We start from the raw sequence: 19,337 nt of genomic DNA, 5'->3' as shown, positions 1-19,337 counted from the left end.
GCTTGTAACATCCCCGCTGTTTTTACAGTGAAAAAAAAACATCCTTTTGTATTCGTTGCATGCTTTAGAACCAACAAGATCAGAACTACACAGTGCTGAAGACCAAATCGAACAGCATGACGGTGGATGGACTCAAGCCAGGAACCACATACGTTTTCAGGGTTCGAGCCCGTACAGATGGTGGCTATGGCAACTACAGGGGGGAGATAGAGTTGGAGACACGCCATGAAGGTGAGCGAAGAACCACCAAATCCCTTGCGTATACCTTCATAAACCATCTAGTCTCTCTAGCAATGTTTCTTTTGTTTAAAATCTCTCATCTAACAGTGAAGTTATCACTTTGTAGTGTGCTTTTGTCGCCAGCTTTTGGGTCTTTTTGTCAACAGGTCCAAATGTTCTAAATGGATCTTGATCTATAAAATGCATATAAAAATCTGATTGGACGAACTGTCCTATCACATCTCAGATCCCTTTTAAATGTATAAACGTGCTTGTGTCACCAAACCCCTTACAATCACCTTTACAGCTGAATATTTTTACATTTTAAGGCCACTCTGGAAATGGGCTTTGCTTTCGTTCAAACCCTAACCTGTGTCATTTCCATCAATTTGTCGTTTACCCCGAGCAGATAGAATTTCCAATCCACTGTGCGCATAGAAAGAGGCTGTGAAATATTCATACGTGTGAACACGCTCAATTAGTCCCCTGAGACGGGTGAAGCTCCTCACACACTGTAGTTTCCTCTTTTTTGCTGAAATGTTTGAAGTCTGAACATGTAGATGTTCTGTCAGCGTTCCTCTGAAGTGTGAGAAGCGTCATCTGAGAGTTGGCAGATGCCCCGTTGTTTGTCTCATAGTTTCTGTACCATATGGTACATGCCACTATTTTGTGTGCATAATTAGCGAGAGACGCTTTCTTAAATCTTGTTTTTTACAGCATCTTCTCTAGAGATTTACTGTAGCTCAGTTGACATCCGTTCCATTTGATTTTGTACTGAAAACACATTAATAATGTATATTTTTGTTTGTGATAACACATTGTAAGTGATGGCAGTAGCTATAATAGAAATATAAACCATGGTTTGTTGTACCATGGTATTTTTTTTCCTACAGCTTCCAGAGTTTAGGATATTGTTTTTTAACACGTGCCATAGTTTAATGTTAACATAGATGGCTAGTTGTGAACACCAGAATAGTTTTGTGTCATGCCATATGGTGCTTACTCCAGTTTTAAAGCTGCCATAACACACGCAGTTTCTGCCAATCTCGTATTAATCTTGAGTACCTATAGAGTAGTATTGCATACTTCGTATCTTCAAAGAGTATTTGGTTTGATCACATTTATAAAAGATAGATACAGCTGTACGATTATTTCCGGAAAAATACGACCTCCTGGGGGTGTGCAAGGGGAGGACCTAAATCACGAGCACGCAATAGCCTTTATCCCTGCATAACTGTTGATTCACTATAAGTTCGTGTTGTTTACATTATGCATGTACGCGCCGATTGCCAGCAAAACACAGACATATGACTCGGTTTCACTTACCGCACGCAGTTCATGTCCGGCATCTTTTAGCGCTGGGACCGCTCCATCTATCAGTTTCAAACGATCTGCAAATCCAGCATTATATCCACCGTTTATATAACATTCATCACCCAAATGCCGTGAACAAACAGACACACCTAAACTTTACTATCGCAAGAGTAACAAGCTGCAGCTGCAGGCCCACAGTGCAGCCAATCTTGACGCAGCGCAGCCAATCTCGATGGTAAGCGGGTCTCGCTCGTCGGTTGGTGCGTGGGCGGGCTATTTCTTTTGACTTGCCGTGCTTTTCAGGTGGAATTGCCCAATTAAAGGAATAGGATCACTGTTACGAAACAGGGATCCAGACTTTCCGAAACAAGCTTGAGTGCTGGGGGAGTGTATCAAGCACAGAAATACTACGTCATACATCCAACTCGGTTTTTGACAAGTTGACCATGTTAAGCATGAGAAGCCAGCACGTTTAACATTGTAAAGAAGTCAGAATGCATGAAATACCGCTGCTTGCCCCCTTTAACAAAATGAAACAGAACAAAATGATTATATGATTTTTATGTTTTATAGTTTTATAAAATGAAAACAAATGATCAATTTTATTAATACAGTTTGTTGTATAGTTTTTATAAATTCATATTAGTTGAAAGAAAGAAATGTGATTTAATGTGCTGAAATATTGGTAAAGTCCTATTGTAAATCATGTTGGTAAAAAACTCTACAAATAATTTGTATGCTCTGATATCAACTTCTCTTTCTGTTTCTCAGACATGTTGGCGGTCGGAGACCCCAACCAGCAGACTATTCTTGCTATTTCTGTAGCTGGTGGTGCAGTCCTGCTGGTCTTACTGGTGGCTTGTTTTGTCGTGAGTGGACGGTAAGAATCATTTACTTCTCTTCTCTAAACTTTTTCTTCTTGTAAAATCAGTCCTTAACTAATTCTATACAATAAAAAACCTGAATGGAATTACACTGAGTCATAAATGAAAAAATGCCGTTATTGGCTTCTGGCTGTGCAGACTCGGAAAAAAAGAACAGTGCTAATCGGGCTTGTTTTACCATCAACAAATTTACATGAAAGATCAACCAAGAGTGTTTCATTTAATCAGAGAGGAACTGCAAATACAAAAAGACAGAATCGGCCAAATGAGATGTTGTAACGTGTCTGTTTGGTTGTGTATGCTTTTATTTGTTTGCATGTTTTTATTTACACAAAATCAAAAGGACACAAAATTGGTTAGCCCTTTGATTGCACAGCGAGATCTATAGAGATGAAAGGAGACACTTGAGAGAGAGACACACGCACACGTCAGTAGAAAGAAAGAGTTGGAGCGTTTGTATGGCTGGAAATGAGGGATCTAATGAAATGGAAATGAAAGGAAAGAGTGGATCAGAGGAAAGCAAAAAAAACAACACTCTCAACGACAAGTAATGGCCAGGTTTCAATGACTCATGAGCTGAGTGTAGGTGGGTGTGCTGGACAGTATTCTTTAGATTGTTATATTTCTTCTGTCGCTCAGGAAGTGCTTATGAAGAATAAAAGAGTGATCGAGTGGACATCTCTGGACTATTGGATGCTATATGATACAGTTTGTTCTAACACAGAATGAGATTTCAGTCTGCTTTGCAATTTGTAACCCATAATGCACTGTGACAGAGAGGTCCCGTAGGATGTGTCATGTCGGCCAAGTTAATGCCTGCGAGCCAGAACCTTAGGGCCGCCACAGTTTTCCTCCCCCATGTACTGTACGTGCGAGTGCTGGTGGGAAGACCCTCAAGGATGCAATAAAAACAAGCTTGATACTGATTTTGTATGACACGCTTGCAGTGTGAAACTAAACTTTCATTCCATGCAGTCATTGCCATGGCATTGGTTTGTTACATAGACTTACAGTAACAGGGTATTACGTTCACAATACCCAGCTGGGTTTTTTACACTGCTTTCAAAATGCATAAAGCGCTATTTAGAGTTTTATATGATTAATTCCTGATTTCTTTACTGAGCTTTAATACGTAACACAGTTTTTTATGAAGTGAAACTTCGTTGGCAGTGGGAATAATATAGGCAAGATGTTGTGAGCTAAAGTGAGGGTTCGTCCAAAAATGAAAATTCTGTCATTTACAAACCCTCATGTTATTTTAAACCTGTATGACTTTTTTTGACAGAACATAAAAGATATTTTAAAGAATGTTGGTAACCGAACAATGGCGCTACCCATTCACTTCTATTGTATAAACACAAAACCAATCATACCGCCGTTGTTCGGTTATAAGACATTCTTCAAAATATCTTCTTTTATGTTCTGCAAAAGAAGAGGGTGAGTAAATGATGACAGAATTTTCAGTTTTGGGTGAACTCATCCATTAATTCCAGTCATTTTTTTAATGAAGTACTAGAAAAAGTCATTATTCAAAAGGGGTGCCAGCTCTTATCAGTTAACACACCAAAGTTAAAGTTATTTGAAGGAATTTGGAGGCATGTTCTTTGTCTTTTGTACTCAGTTGAGCTGGCAAAGATTGTAGCCAAATTTCAAGCACTTGATGAAAAACAGATCTGATTGGCCGCTTGAAGGTGTTGGCAGATGGTCCTCATTCGTTTTTGTTTTTTTCTCCCGTTTTCGGCTTGCATCTTGCATTTTAATTGCATTTCCAGATACATGTTGAAAACTTAAGATCCACTTGATTGTTCCTCTGAAACGTTCCGGCGCGATGACAGATGCTGCAGTACCTCAAACAGGTGCCTGCTAACCGTGGACGTGCACATTTGCAAGTCTGAGAAGCCTCGTATGCCAGCAGTGAAAATGGAGCAGAGCTGAAGACTTCAGGCGATTCCCTTTATTTGCTGTTGGACGACTACCAGACCATTCGCTAACGCCATGCTGGATGAAACTATTGCAGTTTAATAATGAAATCTTGAAGCCGCATGGCCTTTTACTGCAGAAATGATGAATTGATTGTTGGTTATCACATTAAATGGTCCAAGAGGGTGTATTGAATTTCTTCAGTGCGGTCATTTCATTTCTGATCGGTCTGGTTCTGTGTGTGTGTGTGTTGTGTTAGGAAGCTTTTGGTGGTCTTTTTTTCTGGCACAGATTTGGGATGTGGTAAATCTCACGATGGAGAAAAATTATGATTCGTGTAACAAAACACATTTGAAACTCATAAAGCAGTAAACAATTTAGCAGCTGCTCTCTGACAGTTGATTATTTCATGGGACTCGTTTAAATCTTAATGACCGAGTCAATTATTCAATTGTATCAAATCATACAAACAGAAAATTGTTCCCAGCGTAATAAAGTTTGGATGGCAGGCATCATTACAGAAAACATACGAAATGTACCCTGGAACCAAAAGGTGCACAGATTGCAGTCTGTTCATCTGCGCTAGTTTTGAACACTTCGAAAACCAGCATTAAGAAGAAAAATAGTTTTGGTACATCAAATCGTTTTGTGAATTTTGAAATGAAGCAGCGGAGTATAGAAGACAGAAGCATCATCCAGCTTTGCCGTGGTGTGGCATAACAATACATTCTGTATTTCCTGTATACTGTATATTATGGTGTATAGAAAATCTGAACGCTGTTATTCACTTGAATGTTGAAGACGGAAGGACTGTTTTATTATTTTTGTTTGATTGAATTGCGGCATTACCTTCATAACCCTTGGGAACCGTACAGTCCACCTTATCCAGCTCACAAATGTCTATTTGTACACATGTGTGGAAATATGCCAACATGTGCAACTGCACACACGAACCAGAATTATCATGCCATTCTGAAATGCTTGAGTGACCGTGGTTGGTTTCGTGCTTATTTTTTCCAGATAGTTCCATCTGGACTATTTCCCTGCCTTTCCCAGCAGAAATGACGGCCCGTCTAACACATGAATATCTCACTTTTGGTACACAGCCGTGATTCAGTCAGAATTTCATTGTGGTCCAGGGCTGGGTTTGATGGTGGGCCAGCCATAGATGTGTTCAGACATTGGCACATTCTAGAAGATGATATGTTGGATGCCATATACATGAATGTGCATGCTTGACATCCCCTTTCTCTTCAATTAGCGTAATTAACAAACTGATGGAGTCGTTGCTTTTAAGACGGCTGTCGGAAGAGCCTCAGAATTGATGAATGTCTGTTTCCTCCAAACACACAATCATTTCCTGCTTTTATAATAAGCCCGACTGTTAATCTCTCCAAGGATGACAGAGGCATCTCTAAGGGCAGCATTGTTATTTTGTAGGTGAGAGCGGCAGAAGAAAGACATAATGATGTTTTTGTGACCGCTTCAAATTTGATTGTTCTTTGTAAATGTACCGTACAATCTGAATACCCAAAAAGGCTAAAATATTCAGTGAATTCTTTTTTTGTCATTTCTACATTTACAAATCACTAATTACCATTTCTTTTTATTTGTATGTACAATAATGACATCATGAGCATTCTTTTTGTTTTGTTTTCTAAAAGTGCTTTCGATTCAGATGATGTTGATCAGAGCAGATGTTGAATGGCTGGAAATCTATTTCCCATGTTTGAATAACGTTTTTAATTAGATGTTTGTCTTTTTGTTTATGTTTGTGAAATGCATCAATACGTCCTTGTTGTAGATCTCAACAGGCTCTGAAAACTGGCCAGAAATCGATAATAAGCCATCGACCAGCCTCACAGATGCTTCAACTCTTTGTTTGAAGTTTTACTAGATAAAATACACGCTTCGGTGGGCTGTGGCAAATTAGCATTGTCCTTTAGGAGAACCGGCACATGGAAAGGACGTCTAAACAGCCGAATTTTGTTCTGTGGTGCGTGCCACCCGCTAGGATGTATTGACCATGCCAAAGGCTTGGCATGTTTTTGAGGCGGCCAAAACTTGGGGTTGGCTGGTCGGTCATCCACTGCAGGCTGATCAGATGTCAAGACCCAGCTGGAGGCTGCATTAACTCATTAGCTGAATGAAATGGAGGATCATTATGTAATGAACTAGTTTAAGGGTCAGAGGACAGAGAGGTCTCATTAAAGAGTCATGCTTTTAATGTTTTATGTTCACACCTCATCATCTTATGTTGAAACTCTGCAAAACCAATTAGTAGTCTTTTATGATGTCTTGGTCTAATGGTATCTAGTATATTTCTCAAGGCTGGTGTTCTGAGCTGGTTACCCCCTTGAACAAATTAACCCCTCCAGAGCTTCAAATAGAGGGCAGAAGTGAAGTTCAAATTTTACTCTGTTAGATGCTTCGCCCACCAAAAAATGATTTTGCTTTAGTGTTCAAAAAGATATTTGAATATAGATTTCCAAATATTTCCCAAGATTCTTGTCAGATTTTTTATGGATTTAGACTATCTTAGTTTTCTGTCTCTCCATGTATTCCAAAAATTGACTTGATGATGGTGATATCAGATCTCTGTTTGGACCGTACCGTCTGTTGTCAGACTCTTTGTTTATACAAAAATCTCAGTTGATTATTACAGTTAAAGTGATAGTTCACCCAAAAATGAAAGTTCTGTCAACATTTACTCACCCTCTTGTTATTTCAAACCTGTGTGACTTCCTTCTGCAGAACACAAAAGAAGATATTTTGAAGAATGTCGGTAACCGAACAACGGCGGTACCCATTGATTTGTATTGATTTTGTGTCCATACAATAGAAGTGAATGGGTACCGTCGCTATTCGATTAACCGCATCCTTCAAAATATCTTCAATATAACAGCTTTGATATGACAAGAGGGTGAGTAAATAATGACAGAATTTCCCTTTAATATCAAAGAATGTTTGGAAAACTATATGAATATTTTGTACTTTTTTAAAGATGTTTATATTTTTAATGCAAGTTGCCTTAAGGGATAGGTAAATGACAAATTAGGGAACGCCACCTTTTCTTCTTCTTTTTTTTCTTGTTTTTTAATGTTTTATATTTATTGCAGAAAGGACAGACAGTTTAAGAGACTCTGATTTTGCACTGCAACACTCGGCATCCCTCTTTTAAACACACACACATCCAGAAAAAGAGAACAACACCATATCAGCAAATACAGCACCACGGCACGTCACCTGCAGATACACACTGCGAGAGCGAAGAAAAGACAGAAGAGGAGTAGAAAGAAACTGGGTCAGAGACAAAAGGCATCCAGCGGTGTAGGGCTGTACGACGTCTTTATCAGCACACAAAAGGGATTTCAGGAATGCTACCGAGTTGAAAATGTGTTAATTGCACACTCCTAGACGCTAGTCTGCCGTGTTTTAAAAGATTCTGCGCTAAAAAGGAACATGCAAATATGCATATTACATTTAAATGAGCGCACTCACAAACCTGGGCGTGAGTGACGGAGAAGTTGAAGGGTGGGATCACACTTCACTTTAGAAGCCTCCCGGGCGTCCCGCAGCGAGGGAAGTGTTTCATCAGCGCGCCGATCTGGGGTACAGCAGGTGCGAGGGGATGGTATCAGTCTGCGGCACCTCAAGGGACAACAGGCCAGGTTAGAGAGCAAACATGACTTTTTCGGGAGGGGTCGATTTACTCTTCCTGATTACCACATGCTTCAGACGAGCGGCCCACTTCCTCCACACCCCACGAAACCCTGCGCGAGCATGTTCCACTTAATGGACCGTGCGTGTCGCACATGCGCCAGTTTAAGATCGGAGGGGCAGGGGGCTTGTACCTGCACACAGATGCTCGCCGGGCCTCCAGCATTTATTTTAGGGCGTGTGGGTGGCTGATGAACAGGTGGGGTCTCTCTCGAGACCCCCGGTCTCATTAAAAGCAGCAGAGAGGAAACAACGCACATGTACCCCTAAACCCCCCACCAGACGGGGCTGAAAAGAAAGATTTACCCCCCGCAGCTCCGTAGGGAGACGCAACAGACCGGATTAAAGCGGACATGAATGAACCCAGCAGTTTTCCTATTATGTAATAGACCCCTAGGTCTGCTCTCGCCCCGATGATGCGACCGCTTCGGGGGCAGCTGAACACGCTGAAGCTCTTGAAGGATGCACTCTGTGTCCTCTATTGATTAGCATTGTTAACTGTGTATAAAATCAATACTCGAAGCAAAATACTGTTAAGTCTGGCATGCGATCGTTCACCGCAGCTGCTGCAAGAGGATTGCGAGCTTGATTAGAGATCTGATTGAAGGGTAGTTGATGTTTTTTAGGGTAATTTGGTAAGATTATAAGCACTCTTGGCTTTACGGTGGAGCTGGGTGCGCTGTAAAAACAATTTCAGGCCTCAACACAAAAAAGAGTTTATTTTTTTAACTCAATGTAAGTGTAAGAAACAGTCTCAAGTTGTAATTGGAAATTGTGCCAATTGAAATATTTAGATGTAACCGGTCATTGACATTGAGTTGAAGTCTGATTTTTTTACAGTGTAATGGTGTTGGTCAAAGCTTACTAAATCACAAATTATAAATTGAATGATATACATTTGGAAATATGCATGATTAGCTAAGTGTACCAAGCTGTGTAAAGTGCAGAAGTATGCAAAATTGGCAGACATTGTGCCAATGTCTTTCATAAAACATAAAACACTCACAGCGATCCTCTAATCTTTTTTTATTGAATGTCTGCTCATTCTTCACGTCAACTCTACTTTTCTATTCATTTATTTCTCTTTCCACACATTTCAATGCATTTGATGAGTGGATATTCTTTTGTTGAGCTCATGGTCCCATTGGAACAGATGTACGGTAGGAGTTTTTTTCATTTCTTTTTAATCCACCTGGTCCCCAGCCGAGCTGCCAGTCAATAGATGTCCCCCTGACATCCTCCAAATGGATCTTGTCTAGATCGTCCTCATTTCTACACACCGTATAATTACTATAGTTAGGCAGTCTTTGCCATCACATTTTTGGCAAGCTGTTGGCATGTTCTGTTAAAGACATGCCATGAAGAGTGTGTGTGCGCGCGTGTCACAAAGAGGATTAAATGAATAATGAACATAATAATCAGTCATACGTCGACCACCTTTCCTCCCCGGTGTATTGGGATATTTGTTATCTGGGGCGTTTCCTTATTCATGGTCCCAGTGTGAGAGAAATGATGTAGTTAATGATAAAGTCAGAAGTGTCTGGATTGTATTTTCCTGTTCTGTGGCATGAACTGGTGCTAAAGAGAGGATTAGCGCAGTGAATTTCCACACGGGGGGAAGAGAAATGGACTCATAAGACACATAATGTTTAAACTACGTTGTAAAAAGATGAAAGAAGAATATATATAGCCAGACCAGACCGCTGTAGATTTCATTCTGCGCTGTGTTTTCTTTGTCAGGGGAAATTGTTGTTAAATTTATGCATGTGAATCAGACTGTGTTCTGTTGTGCTGGTCTGTGTTTTTGTGCTTATTGATATACTATTGTTTCAGGCGCTGTGGATACATTAAGGCAAAGCAAGACCCAGAGGAAGAGAAAATGCAGTTTCAGCACGGACGAGGTAATGTATGCGTTATTTGAGTCTGCATAGGAAATCACTTTTTGAACGTTGTTATAAAAGAAAAAGTACAATTTGTCATTTACTCTCCCTTAAGATGATCCAAACCGTATGACTTTCTTTTCATCTTGAAACACAGAGCGAAATTCGGAAGTATGTACTGTTTTTTTTTTTCAATTCAGTTACATTTAATGAGGAAAGTTTCGGTTTACAAACACCTAGTAAAACATCATATTCCATGTTTTCAGTGCCCATATATTATTATTATTATTTAAAGACCAGACTGAGATTTGAGTTGAGCGGATGAACTATTCCTCGGAGCTCTAGGTACTGCGTGCACTCGCAGCAGCTTCTAAATGCTCTCGGTCACAATATCTAATGTAATTCATCAAACACTTAGAGAGATGGTTAGAAATGATCTCAACAAATGGGCTGGCCAGCCTCACGGCACACAGTTCTGTCTGGATGGATAAAGAAGATGCATGTTTTTCCAGCAAGCGTTCTAGTTATCGGTTAGAGTCTCTGCGGCTCTCTTCGCTGATAAATGATGTCTCTGATCGCTCTAGTTGCCTAATGTGTGTTTTCCCTAATGACACTTTTCCTGCCCGCCAAAGACAATGTTTAATGGGGTTGAAAATGTAGCACCCCCCCCCCTTTTAGGAAAATGGATGGTTCATTCTAAGTAAATACAGTGACAAACCGACTGTTTTCCTTACCGTTGCACTGCAGGCAAGCTTCCCGAAACCAGGACGTACATTCACCCGCACACGTACGAAGACCCAAACCAGGCGGTGCGAGATTTCGCCAAAGAGATTGAAGTCAACAACATCCGAATCGAGAGAGTTATCGGGGCCGGTGAGTCAAAACAAACAGCATGGTGTACAGATGTTCCTGGACCGGCATCTTTTGTTGTTTCTGGAGGAAAATTCCTGTTGTGCCATCTGAATAAAATTTGAGGGAATTAGTTGCTTGACGGGAATGCTGAATATGTGGACCAAAAGAAATTGTCTTGTTTGAGTGAATCATGAAAAATAACCTCAATCTCTGACCAGATGAAAGCAACGTATAGTAACAAGGCATCGTGGGTAAATTTCACGTTGTAACAAGCTGTGTATTCTCAGGCGAGTTTGGAGAGGTGTGCAGTGGGCGTCTGAGGTTGCCCAGTAAGAGGGAGATCCAGGTGGCCATCAAGAGTCTAAAAGCCGGATATTCCGAGCAGCAGAGACGAGACTTCCTGAGTGAGGCCAGTATCATGGGCCAGTTTGACCATCCCAACATCATCAGACTGGAAGGAGTCGTCACCAGATGTGAGAATTTACCCTACACATACACACATGCTGCTTTTATATCATCATGAGAACCTCACACAAGATCTCACATGACTTTATTGTTTTTAAATTAAACTAACACTAAACCCTAGGCAGGTGATTAGGCCGGTCTTTTTATGAATCTGAATTCCTCAATAGTAGGTACTTGAGCGGGGTTTACATTTTTGTTGTGGAAATACTTGGTTTGTAAAGACGTTAAAAAAGTGCCATTAAAAAATGTGTCCCTTACAAGTAGGCTTATATGACACAAACTACGACACGTGCTGAGTCTTTGTGAGATGCCATTTTTTCCCTCACATAAATACATGATAATTAGTTGAAGTAATTAGTTACTGTAATTTAAGTACTTTTCCCTTAGAAAAGTTAAGTTATTTTTTATGTAATGTAATTACAGTTACTTCTGATGTAATTAAAAATCTATTCAATAGTCTAAATGACATCAAAATTGTGAGTCTAACTTTAAAATGTATGCGTAATGTATCCTTCTTACATTTGTATACTTTGGTCAGTTAATAAGAATAATTTATGATGTTATTTATTATTTACTTGAATGAATTAAATAAGCCATTTCATGTCTATCCTTGAATCGATTCTAATCATGGTTGATGTAGGATATAGAAAGTAATTAGTAATAAGTAATTCAATATTTTTTAGTGAGAGTAATGTACTGTAATCTAATTACACTATTGAATATGTAATTAGTAAATAGTAATTAATTACTTTTTCAGAGTAACTTACCCAACACTGATTGTAATATGCATTTTTATTCTGTGATTTTCTACCCTGCTTCTTACAAATGTGCTATGAAAATCTGCCGTTGACTTTCTCGTGCGCTTTATCATTGTGAATTAGCATAGCAGATGTGATAACATCTGTGGAAAGGGCTTACATAAATACATCAACATGCTTAGTTGTTTCATGCAAGTTGGAAAAAAGCTGTCATTTTCACTGTTCTGTTTGAATCTTATAAAATGCTATTTATGAGGGCGTCTTGTACGTGCACTATTACATTGTCTGTAAAACGTCTCTAGAGCACCTGAAATTGATGCTTACTGCTCCCAGATGATAATAGGAATGCTAATGCAGGCCGTGATTAGAATAGCTCCACTGAACCCAGTTTAAATTTGCTATTTTATTGTGTTTTCAATTGCCATTGTCTGGGTTTCAAGGCTCCCATTGTCTTTATTCGAAAAGCAACAGGTGTGTTGGTCACTACTGAGTGGTAATTTCCTCTACAGATCTGTTTTGGGCTTTCTAACCTCTGTGGATTAGCGGACAGGCTCTTTAACAAAAGGACCATCCGTATTCGTGCCTGCTGCATGAATATTGATAATACAAACATGTAATTGGACGTGGCTTTTGGGGATCATGAATATTCAATGTGACGAACATTAGCATTAATCCTCCCTTGACGTTTTTTCGCAGTAACTCTTGCTCGTGCGAAATGCTAATAGTGGCCTTTGGTTTGATTCGGTTCAAATAGTTAATAATGTTGGCAGCGCAAAGCAAACCTTTATGAAATGAAAGTACTATTACATTTTTTCTTTTTTTATTCTGTGCTGCCACAGCATAATTATGAAGGGACGAATGTAGATATTCAACAAGAATGTGGGTTAAAGATATTATTATTATAAGTTTGGGATATCCGAAGATATCAGTGAGATCTAAGCGCTTTTTGTATAGGGGTCTTATAATAATAATAATAATAATAATAATTGCGTAATGTTCTTTAACAGAAGGGGGTCTTGCAGATATTTTGCCTAAATAGTAAGTTATATATTTTTTCATAACAAAAGGCTATGTACATGCAAGCAGATGCTTTTATCCAAACGACATACCGATGAAAGACCATTTAACACACACTTTTCAGCTTGACCTTTTATACAGAACAAAATTAGCCTAAATATAGGTTTCATTGGACGCGTGCACCTGTTACCAGTTATCTTCCGGTTTGTGTTTGGTTTTAATTTAACAATTTATTTTATATTTAATTAATATGAACATTAATTAATACTAATAGGCTATTTTATTGTATATTCATTGTATTAAATTAAATTAAAACTACTTAACAGTTGATTCTTTGTGGAGGTCTACATGAAGTTAAGTTTGGGCCATATCATGTTTGCTTATGTTGTTGCCTCTAAGACCGTCTATAATATATAAATATAATGCAAATAAACAGTATTAAATGGAATATTAAATGTAAAAATTATATTTTTTATATATTATAATATAAGTGCAAACTGAATCATATTTTTAATCCTATTTTTGCACTGAGAAAAATGCCAGTGCACATTTTTTCACATTACTTCAGTGTACGGTTAGCAAATGTGACACGTTGATCATATCACATATATTCCCAATTTTCTTCCTGTCGCCAAAATAGCATGTGTGTGCGTGGAACACATCCTTATCCTCCGTTGATTGGATGAGATATGATAGCCGGAGTAATTTCACAGGTCACAGATCAGCCTGATGGCAGAGGGAACAGGGAGAGGAGAGGTCAGCGACCCTTCGCGCTGCGTTATAGAAGCAGCTGTCATTCCAACCCCCTCCACGCACGCACAGACTAATCACAGCGCTGATGGGGCCGGCCTGAGATGCATTAAAGAGGCTGCCGTACGTTTGTGCCGCCTGATGGAGCGCCCACGAGATAAAGACAAAGACTTTGGCGATGTAATACGAAAAGCATCTGTCACGTAACGCAGCTTCGGGAGCGATTCTCTATCATTACCACCTCAGACGGAAAAAATGAGACCATGATTGAACTTTTTGTAATGCAAATGTCTCGTAGAATGGCAGTAGAATAGACCTTAACGCCTCATTCAAATCGTTTTCCTTTCATCTTTACGAAAACACAGAGCTGTCATCGTCTCTATTATAAACTCGTTCTGCAGCTAACCATCAGATTGGCGGACTCGAGGCTACAATCTGATAATTCGCTGCTGATTTTGTCTTTCGCATTTTGAGGTCCGTTCCTGCTGAGTGCGAAGGAAAAGTTTTACTTTGTAGCGTAAACAGTAGATGAGAGTTTGAGAAGATAAGTGATTGAATATATTGCTTTGTTGGAAACGATGGCTGCTTTCCTATAATGAAAAAAAGCACAGTAACTAAATATTAATGGACAATTGAAAACAAATCTAGTTTCCGTGAACGTCCACGAATGTATCTTTTAGCGGTCTATGCGTTTTTCGATGTCTGTTCCTCGCTGGTAAGATAATGACCATAATTATAAGGAAGGCTTCCTTTCCACTGCAGTTAGACATTTAGAGAAGATCGGCCCACCATGGGGTGTAATCTGCTCATCATTTTGTTTCAATCACGGACCTTTGAGTGTGTGTGAATACGGTGTAATTGAAGCGCTCATAAAACCTCTGGCCAGCTGATTGTGCAGCATCCATCACTTTCAAAGCTGCTTGTATGGATAAATAGCTGGTTCCTTTTATTAATGAGCTTATCAAAGACGCCATCATCCACTTAAAAACAGCTTATATACAGTAGCTATCGGGTACAGAAAAAATTCTCAGTGTGATCTGACTGTGCAAACAAAGGCAATTTCAGGGAGCCATGTTTTATATGTATATCCTGTTGGCCAAGATGCAATCAAAGCTTCAAAGATTGAGGAACAGAGGCCGGGTTGTCCATCTCGCTCACTGTCAAAGTAATATGTCCCGCGACGGCAAGTTAACTCGCGATCGGTTTTGATATCCCTCACCATGCTCGTCGAGAGATTTCGTTGAAGAGCGCGACGAATTGCGCTGGTGATTTACTTACAGTGACAGCTCGGACAAACACTGCGAGCCCAATTCACTTCGAAACCACGGCAATATCTAAGGGCTGGGTGCTATAAATAGCTTGATGGGGTTGAATGGGGTTTTATTGGATTAAATTGTGTTTTTTGTCCTCTGGTGAAATAGAGATTATATCCCTAAAATGAATTCATTGACTCTGCTTGTAGCCTCGCCAACAATTCTCTAGTCTGCGGCTTTAAATTGTGTTTAGAAATTGACGGCAGATGTGCTCTTATAGGACCTGTGTCCTCAAGGACTCAAAGATACTTTTTGTGTAGACTTCCTGTCTTGCAGCTCGAATTTACGAAGAGTGAAGCGGTTTTGACATGGTTGGTGTCTTATGGTGTGACAGCAAGAATTTAGAAAAAACCTGACTATTAAGATCAATTTCTCTTCTACTATTTTATATTATAAATGTAAATACAAAATAATATATTATATTATTAACAGTCATGTTTATACTGCACTTTTACTAAATAAGTGGATCAGTTGAAACAAGTTACAGCAACTTTAAAATAGTACGTTGAATTGACTTGTACAGTCAGTTTGATTATATTCAAAAATTTAAAGGGGCAGTTCACCCCAAAATAGAAATTCTGTCATCATTCCCTCACCTCCGAGCTGAGCTGTTCCAAATCTGTATTCATTTCCTTGTTCTGATGAACACAGAGAAAGATATTTGGAAGAATGCTTGTAACCAAACAGTTCTTGGCCACCGTTGACTACCATAGTTGGTAAAGTACAACGGTAGTCAAAAGTGCCCCAGAATGTTTGCTTTCCTACATTCTTCAAAATATCATCTTTTGTAGTGTAAATAATGTATATAAAAAGAGTCTATATATAAAAGCGCAGAAAGAATTTTAAGAAAAAGTGCTATTTATTTCGCTTAAACTTCCCCCCATATTTCACATATGTTACCCTGCATGTGAAAACCCAGCTTAAGTCATTTTTTATGATTTGCTGTTTTCAATTTAAAGAACATTCTGTGTTAATACAACCTTGATATCTTTAACATTGATTGTGTAAGGCCATATCAAAGATTGAAATCAAAGTGAAATGAATGCTTGAAATCAAACTCATTGTCTAATAATTAAACATGATGCGACTGTAGCTTGGTTTTCACAGACATGGTTAGAAATTCATTTGACCATAAATCGTAAGACCATATTTAAGAAAAAAAAATCTTGTTAATAGTAAACTTGTTTTCAAATGTAAAACTGTAGAAAGAAGTGTTTGAAGTTGTGAAATGTACACGGGTCTCTAAGGTTTCCGCGTTGACGTGTGTCTGGTGCCCCGAGGTGAACGCGTCTGCCGTGAGTTACATTCGTCAGGCATGTCTGATAATCAGGGCGGATTAGCATGTACTCTTCCTTGTCACATGTGGGGGTGGGTGGCGATGTCTTCCTGATTGACAGCATGTTATTTAGGTGGAATCAGTGAAGAATTTTTAATCACACTGTGCAACGCAGGTGCGAACTCTCCTCCTCTCCCGATACATCTCTCGCAGCTGTGTCTGCAGCATCACGGAGAGGTGAACGCTTTACCCATTTACAGATCTTTACACCCCTCTTGGCTTCTTCATCAGCACTCCTCCACCCCCCCCAGGCAATTAATCAGCCCCTAAGCACCTCCTCCCCCTTTCTCACCCCCCCTCCATCAGCTCCACTCCTAAAGGAACTCATTATCATTTTAGGTATTTCTGGACAAAGATATTCTCAGTGGACAGCTCGCTCTAATTATCTGCCTGACTGTTATTGAGCACTTTGATTAGGGGCTGTCAGTATGAGTAACAGGCAGCAGGTAGAGGAAACCGAAAAGGGACGAGGGTCTGTGAAGTTGGGAGGGGTGGGCCGGCGCTTTTTATCCGCGTGTTTTTCTCTGTCGACTTGAAAATGAATTAAATATAGGACACAAAGCGGAAGGCTTTCGGTGCTGTCTTTTTCTCGCCTGTGCAATTTTTTCTCTCTCTGTTTTTCACACTTTGCCTTTCCTCTCTTTCTCACTCTCTTTTACTCTCTTTCTGTCCCTTAGGTAAGCCTGTGATGATAGTGACCGAGTACATGGAAAATGGATCTCTGGACACGTTTTTGAAGGTGAGCATGTTCTATTTTGCGGCGGATGATGGAGGCCAACTTGCACCGAAGGAAATGCTGTGAAATATCACAGGCACACAAAGCACGTGCACGCTTCTGCCACATTGGGCTTGACAACTCGCGTGTTGTTCGGGTTCACACTTCTCACTGCATGTTTTTCCTCATCCTTCTCGGTTAGCGATTCCTTACTACGGCGGAAGAAATTGAAATCAGCAGGCAAACGTAGTTGTTGATCAAAACATTTCATTTTTTCCACAGATGGTGTGATGAAAGTTTTTAAATTGGTTTTGTGGTGACTTGTTTCGTTGGGGCGAGAACCGTACAGGCTGATATCTAGGGATGAAGAAATAGGTAGGATAGGGGTAAAATTAATAGTTATAATTATATTTTTATGTCTGCTATCATCTGAAATGAGAAGAAAGCCTCTATAGTGAAGCGCCATACAAAAATTCATAGAAAGAAAAAAAATACGGTCATGTCAAGAGCCTTTTACATTATTATTAGGAAATAATTGACATTTTAAATAAAAATTTGGGCTGTCAAACGATTAATCGCAATTAAACTCATCCAGAATAAAAGTTTGTGCTTACATAATATATGTCCGTGTACTGTGCATATTAATCTTGTATTATAAACACATACAATACGCATACATGTATACATATTTAGGAAATATTAACATGTATTTATGTATATTTACCAATAATGTAAATAATAAATGTTAATACATTTTTATATTTAATATTTTTCTTAAATATATGTATTTACGTTTTTATCTGCATGTATGTACAGTATATATGCATGTATATTTATACATTTATTTTGAAAAATATTTAGTGTAGCACACTACACAGACATACAGTATATTATGTAAACACAAACTAAATTTGGATGCGATTAATTGTTTGACAGCCCTAAAAATATAAAAACAAATTGTGGAAAATGCAATATGCATGTGCCCAATTTATTATCAAAGGCTAAAAAATCTTATCTATAAAAAAATTCATATTATTTTGTTATAGTAGCAATAATTTCCTACTTTATTATTATTATTACTAAACACTTAACCCCACAACTACATGTCCATGTGCATCACTCAATCACAGACCGCCGTATACGACAGGCCCTTTCTATCCATATGGTCATATGACAATGATGTCAGATTTACTCGCACAATCATTGTACCTCACTGTAATGAAGTATCATAATTTGGTTAGTTGCTTACTTATTTCCCATCGCTCGCATTAAAAACACTAAATGAACACACATTCATTGCCGTTAATAGCTCGTGCCCCGCAACACATTTAATTAGGAAGCCAATGAATTATGTGATTACTCACGAGACAAATTCAGACCTGGCCAACTGTGCCGGCATCCACCGAGGTTGCAGACGGCAGAAATATGGCCACGGGGAGCAGGATTTGACACGAGAACTCTTCATTATGTGCAGAAACACGACGGGCAGTTCGCAGTGATCCAGCTGCTGGGAATGATGCGAGGCATAGCCGCGGGGATGCAGTACCTCTCCGAGATGAACTACGTGCATCGAGATCTGGCAGCGCGGAACATTCTGGTGAACGGAAACTTGGTGTGTAAAGTGTCTGATTTTGGGCTGTCGAGGGTGTTGGAGGATGATCCCGAAGCGGCGTACACAACACGGGTACGACAAATAAAGAACTTCTATGTTTGTCATCCAAATTTGCTGTCTGTGTTTAACCCTGTTTATGTGGGATTGTTCCCTCAGGGTGGAAAAATTCCCATTCGATGGACAGCCCCCGAGGCCATCACGTACAGAAAGTTTACGTCAGCTAGTGATGTCTGGAGTTACGGCATTGTCATGTGGGAGGTGATATCCTATGGGGAGCGACCGTACTGGGAAATGTCCAATCAGGATGTGAGTGAACGCTGAATGTCTCTTTACACTTAAACCATTATAGAAACGTAAGTAGGTTTGTGAAGTAACATATTTCTTAAATGTGTGGATCTTCATCCATTTGAAATAAAAAACACAGCTGGAACTGAGAAAATAATGTAGTTCTCATCTCACAAAGCACAAAGGTAAAAAGATTTTCATCGGCAGGGTGAACATTTCCAGATTTCAGTTCACAGGCAACTTTCAAATAGGGAAATTTGAATCCATTGTGGTCTACTCTTAGCTGATTTTCCTCGT

The 19,337-nt window shown here is 39.4% G+C and overlaps 1 protein-coding gene across 2 annotated transcripts in view; it reads left to right on the top strand.

Moving 5' to 3' along the window:
• Window positions 1–19,337, top strand: part of ek1 (eph-like kinase 1) — a 65,007-nt gene that overhangs the window by 38,968 nt on the left and 6,702 nt on the right. Inside the window, exons 7-14 of one of the 2 annotated variants that reach the window (XM_057322517.1) lie at window positions 69–231; window positions 2,305–2,413; window positions 9,891–9,958; window positions 10,685–10,810; window positions 11,077–11,262; window positions 17,106–17,167; window positions 18,618–18,827; window positions 18,912–19,061. In XM_057322517.1, coding sequence (XP_057178500.1) covers window positions 69–231; window positions 2,305–2,413; window positions 9,891–9,958; window positions 10,685–10,810; window positions 11,077–11,262; window positions 17,106–17,167; window positions 18,618–18,827; window positions 18,912–19,061 — 1,074 coding nt within the window. Of the gene's footprint in view, window positions 1–68; window positions 232–2,304; window positions 2,414–9,890; window positions 9,959–10,684; window positions 10,811–11,076; window positions 11,263–17,105; window positions 17,168–18,617; window positions 19,062–19,337 lie in introns of both variants that reach the window. The other variant, XM_057322516.1, reaches the window with a different exon arrangement.

This window comes from Triplophysa rosa, linkage group LG23 (genome assembly GCF_024868665.1).
Source record: "Triplophysa rosa linkage group LG23, Trosa_1v2, whole genome shotgun sequence".
Classification (NCBI taxonomy): Eukaryota; Metazoa; Chordata; class Actinopteri; order Cypriniformes; family Nemacheilidae; genus Triplophysa; species Triplophysa rosa.
This window is presented reverse-complemented; position numbering and strand designations above follow the sequence as displayed.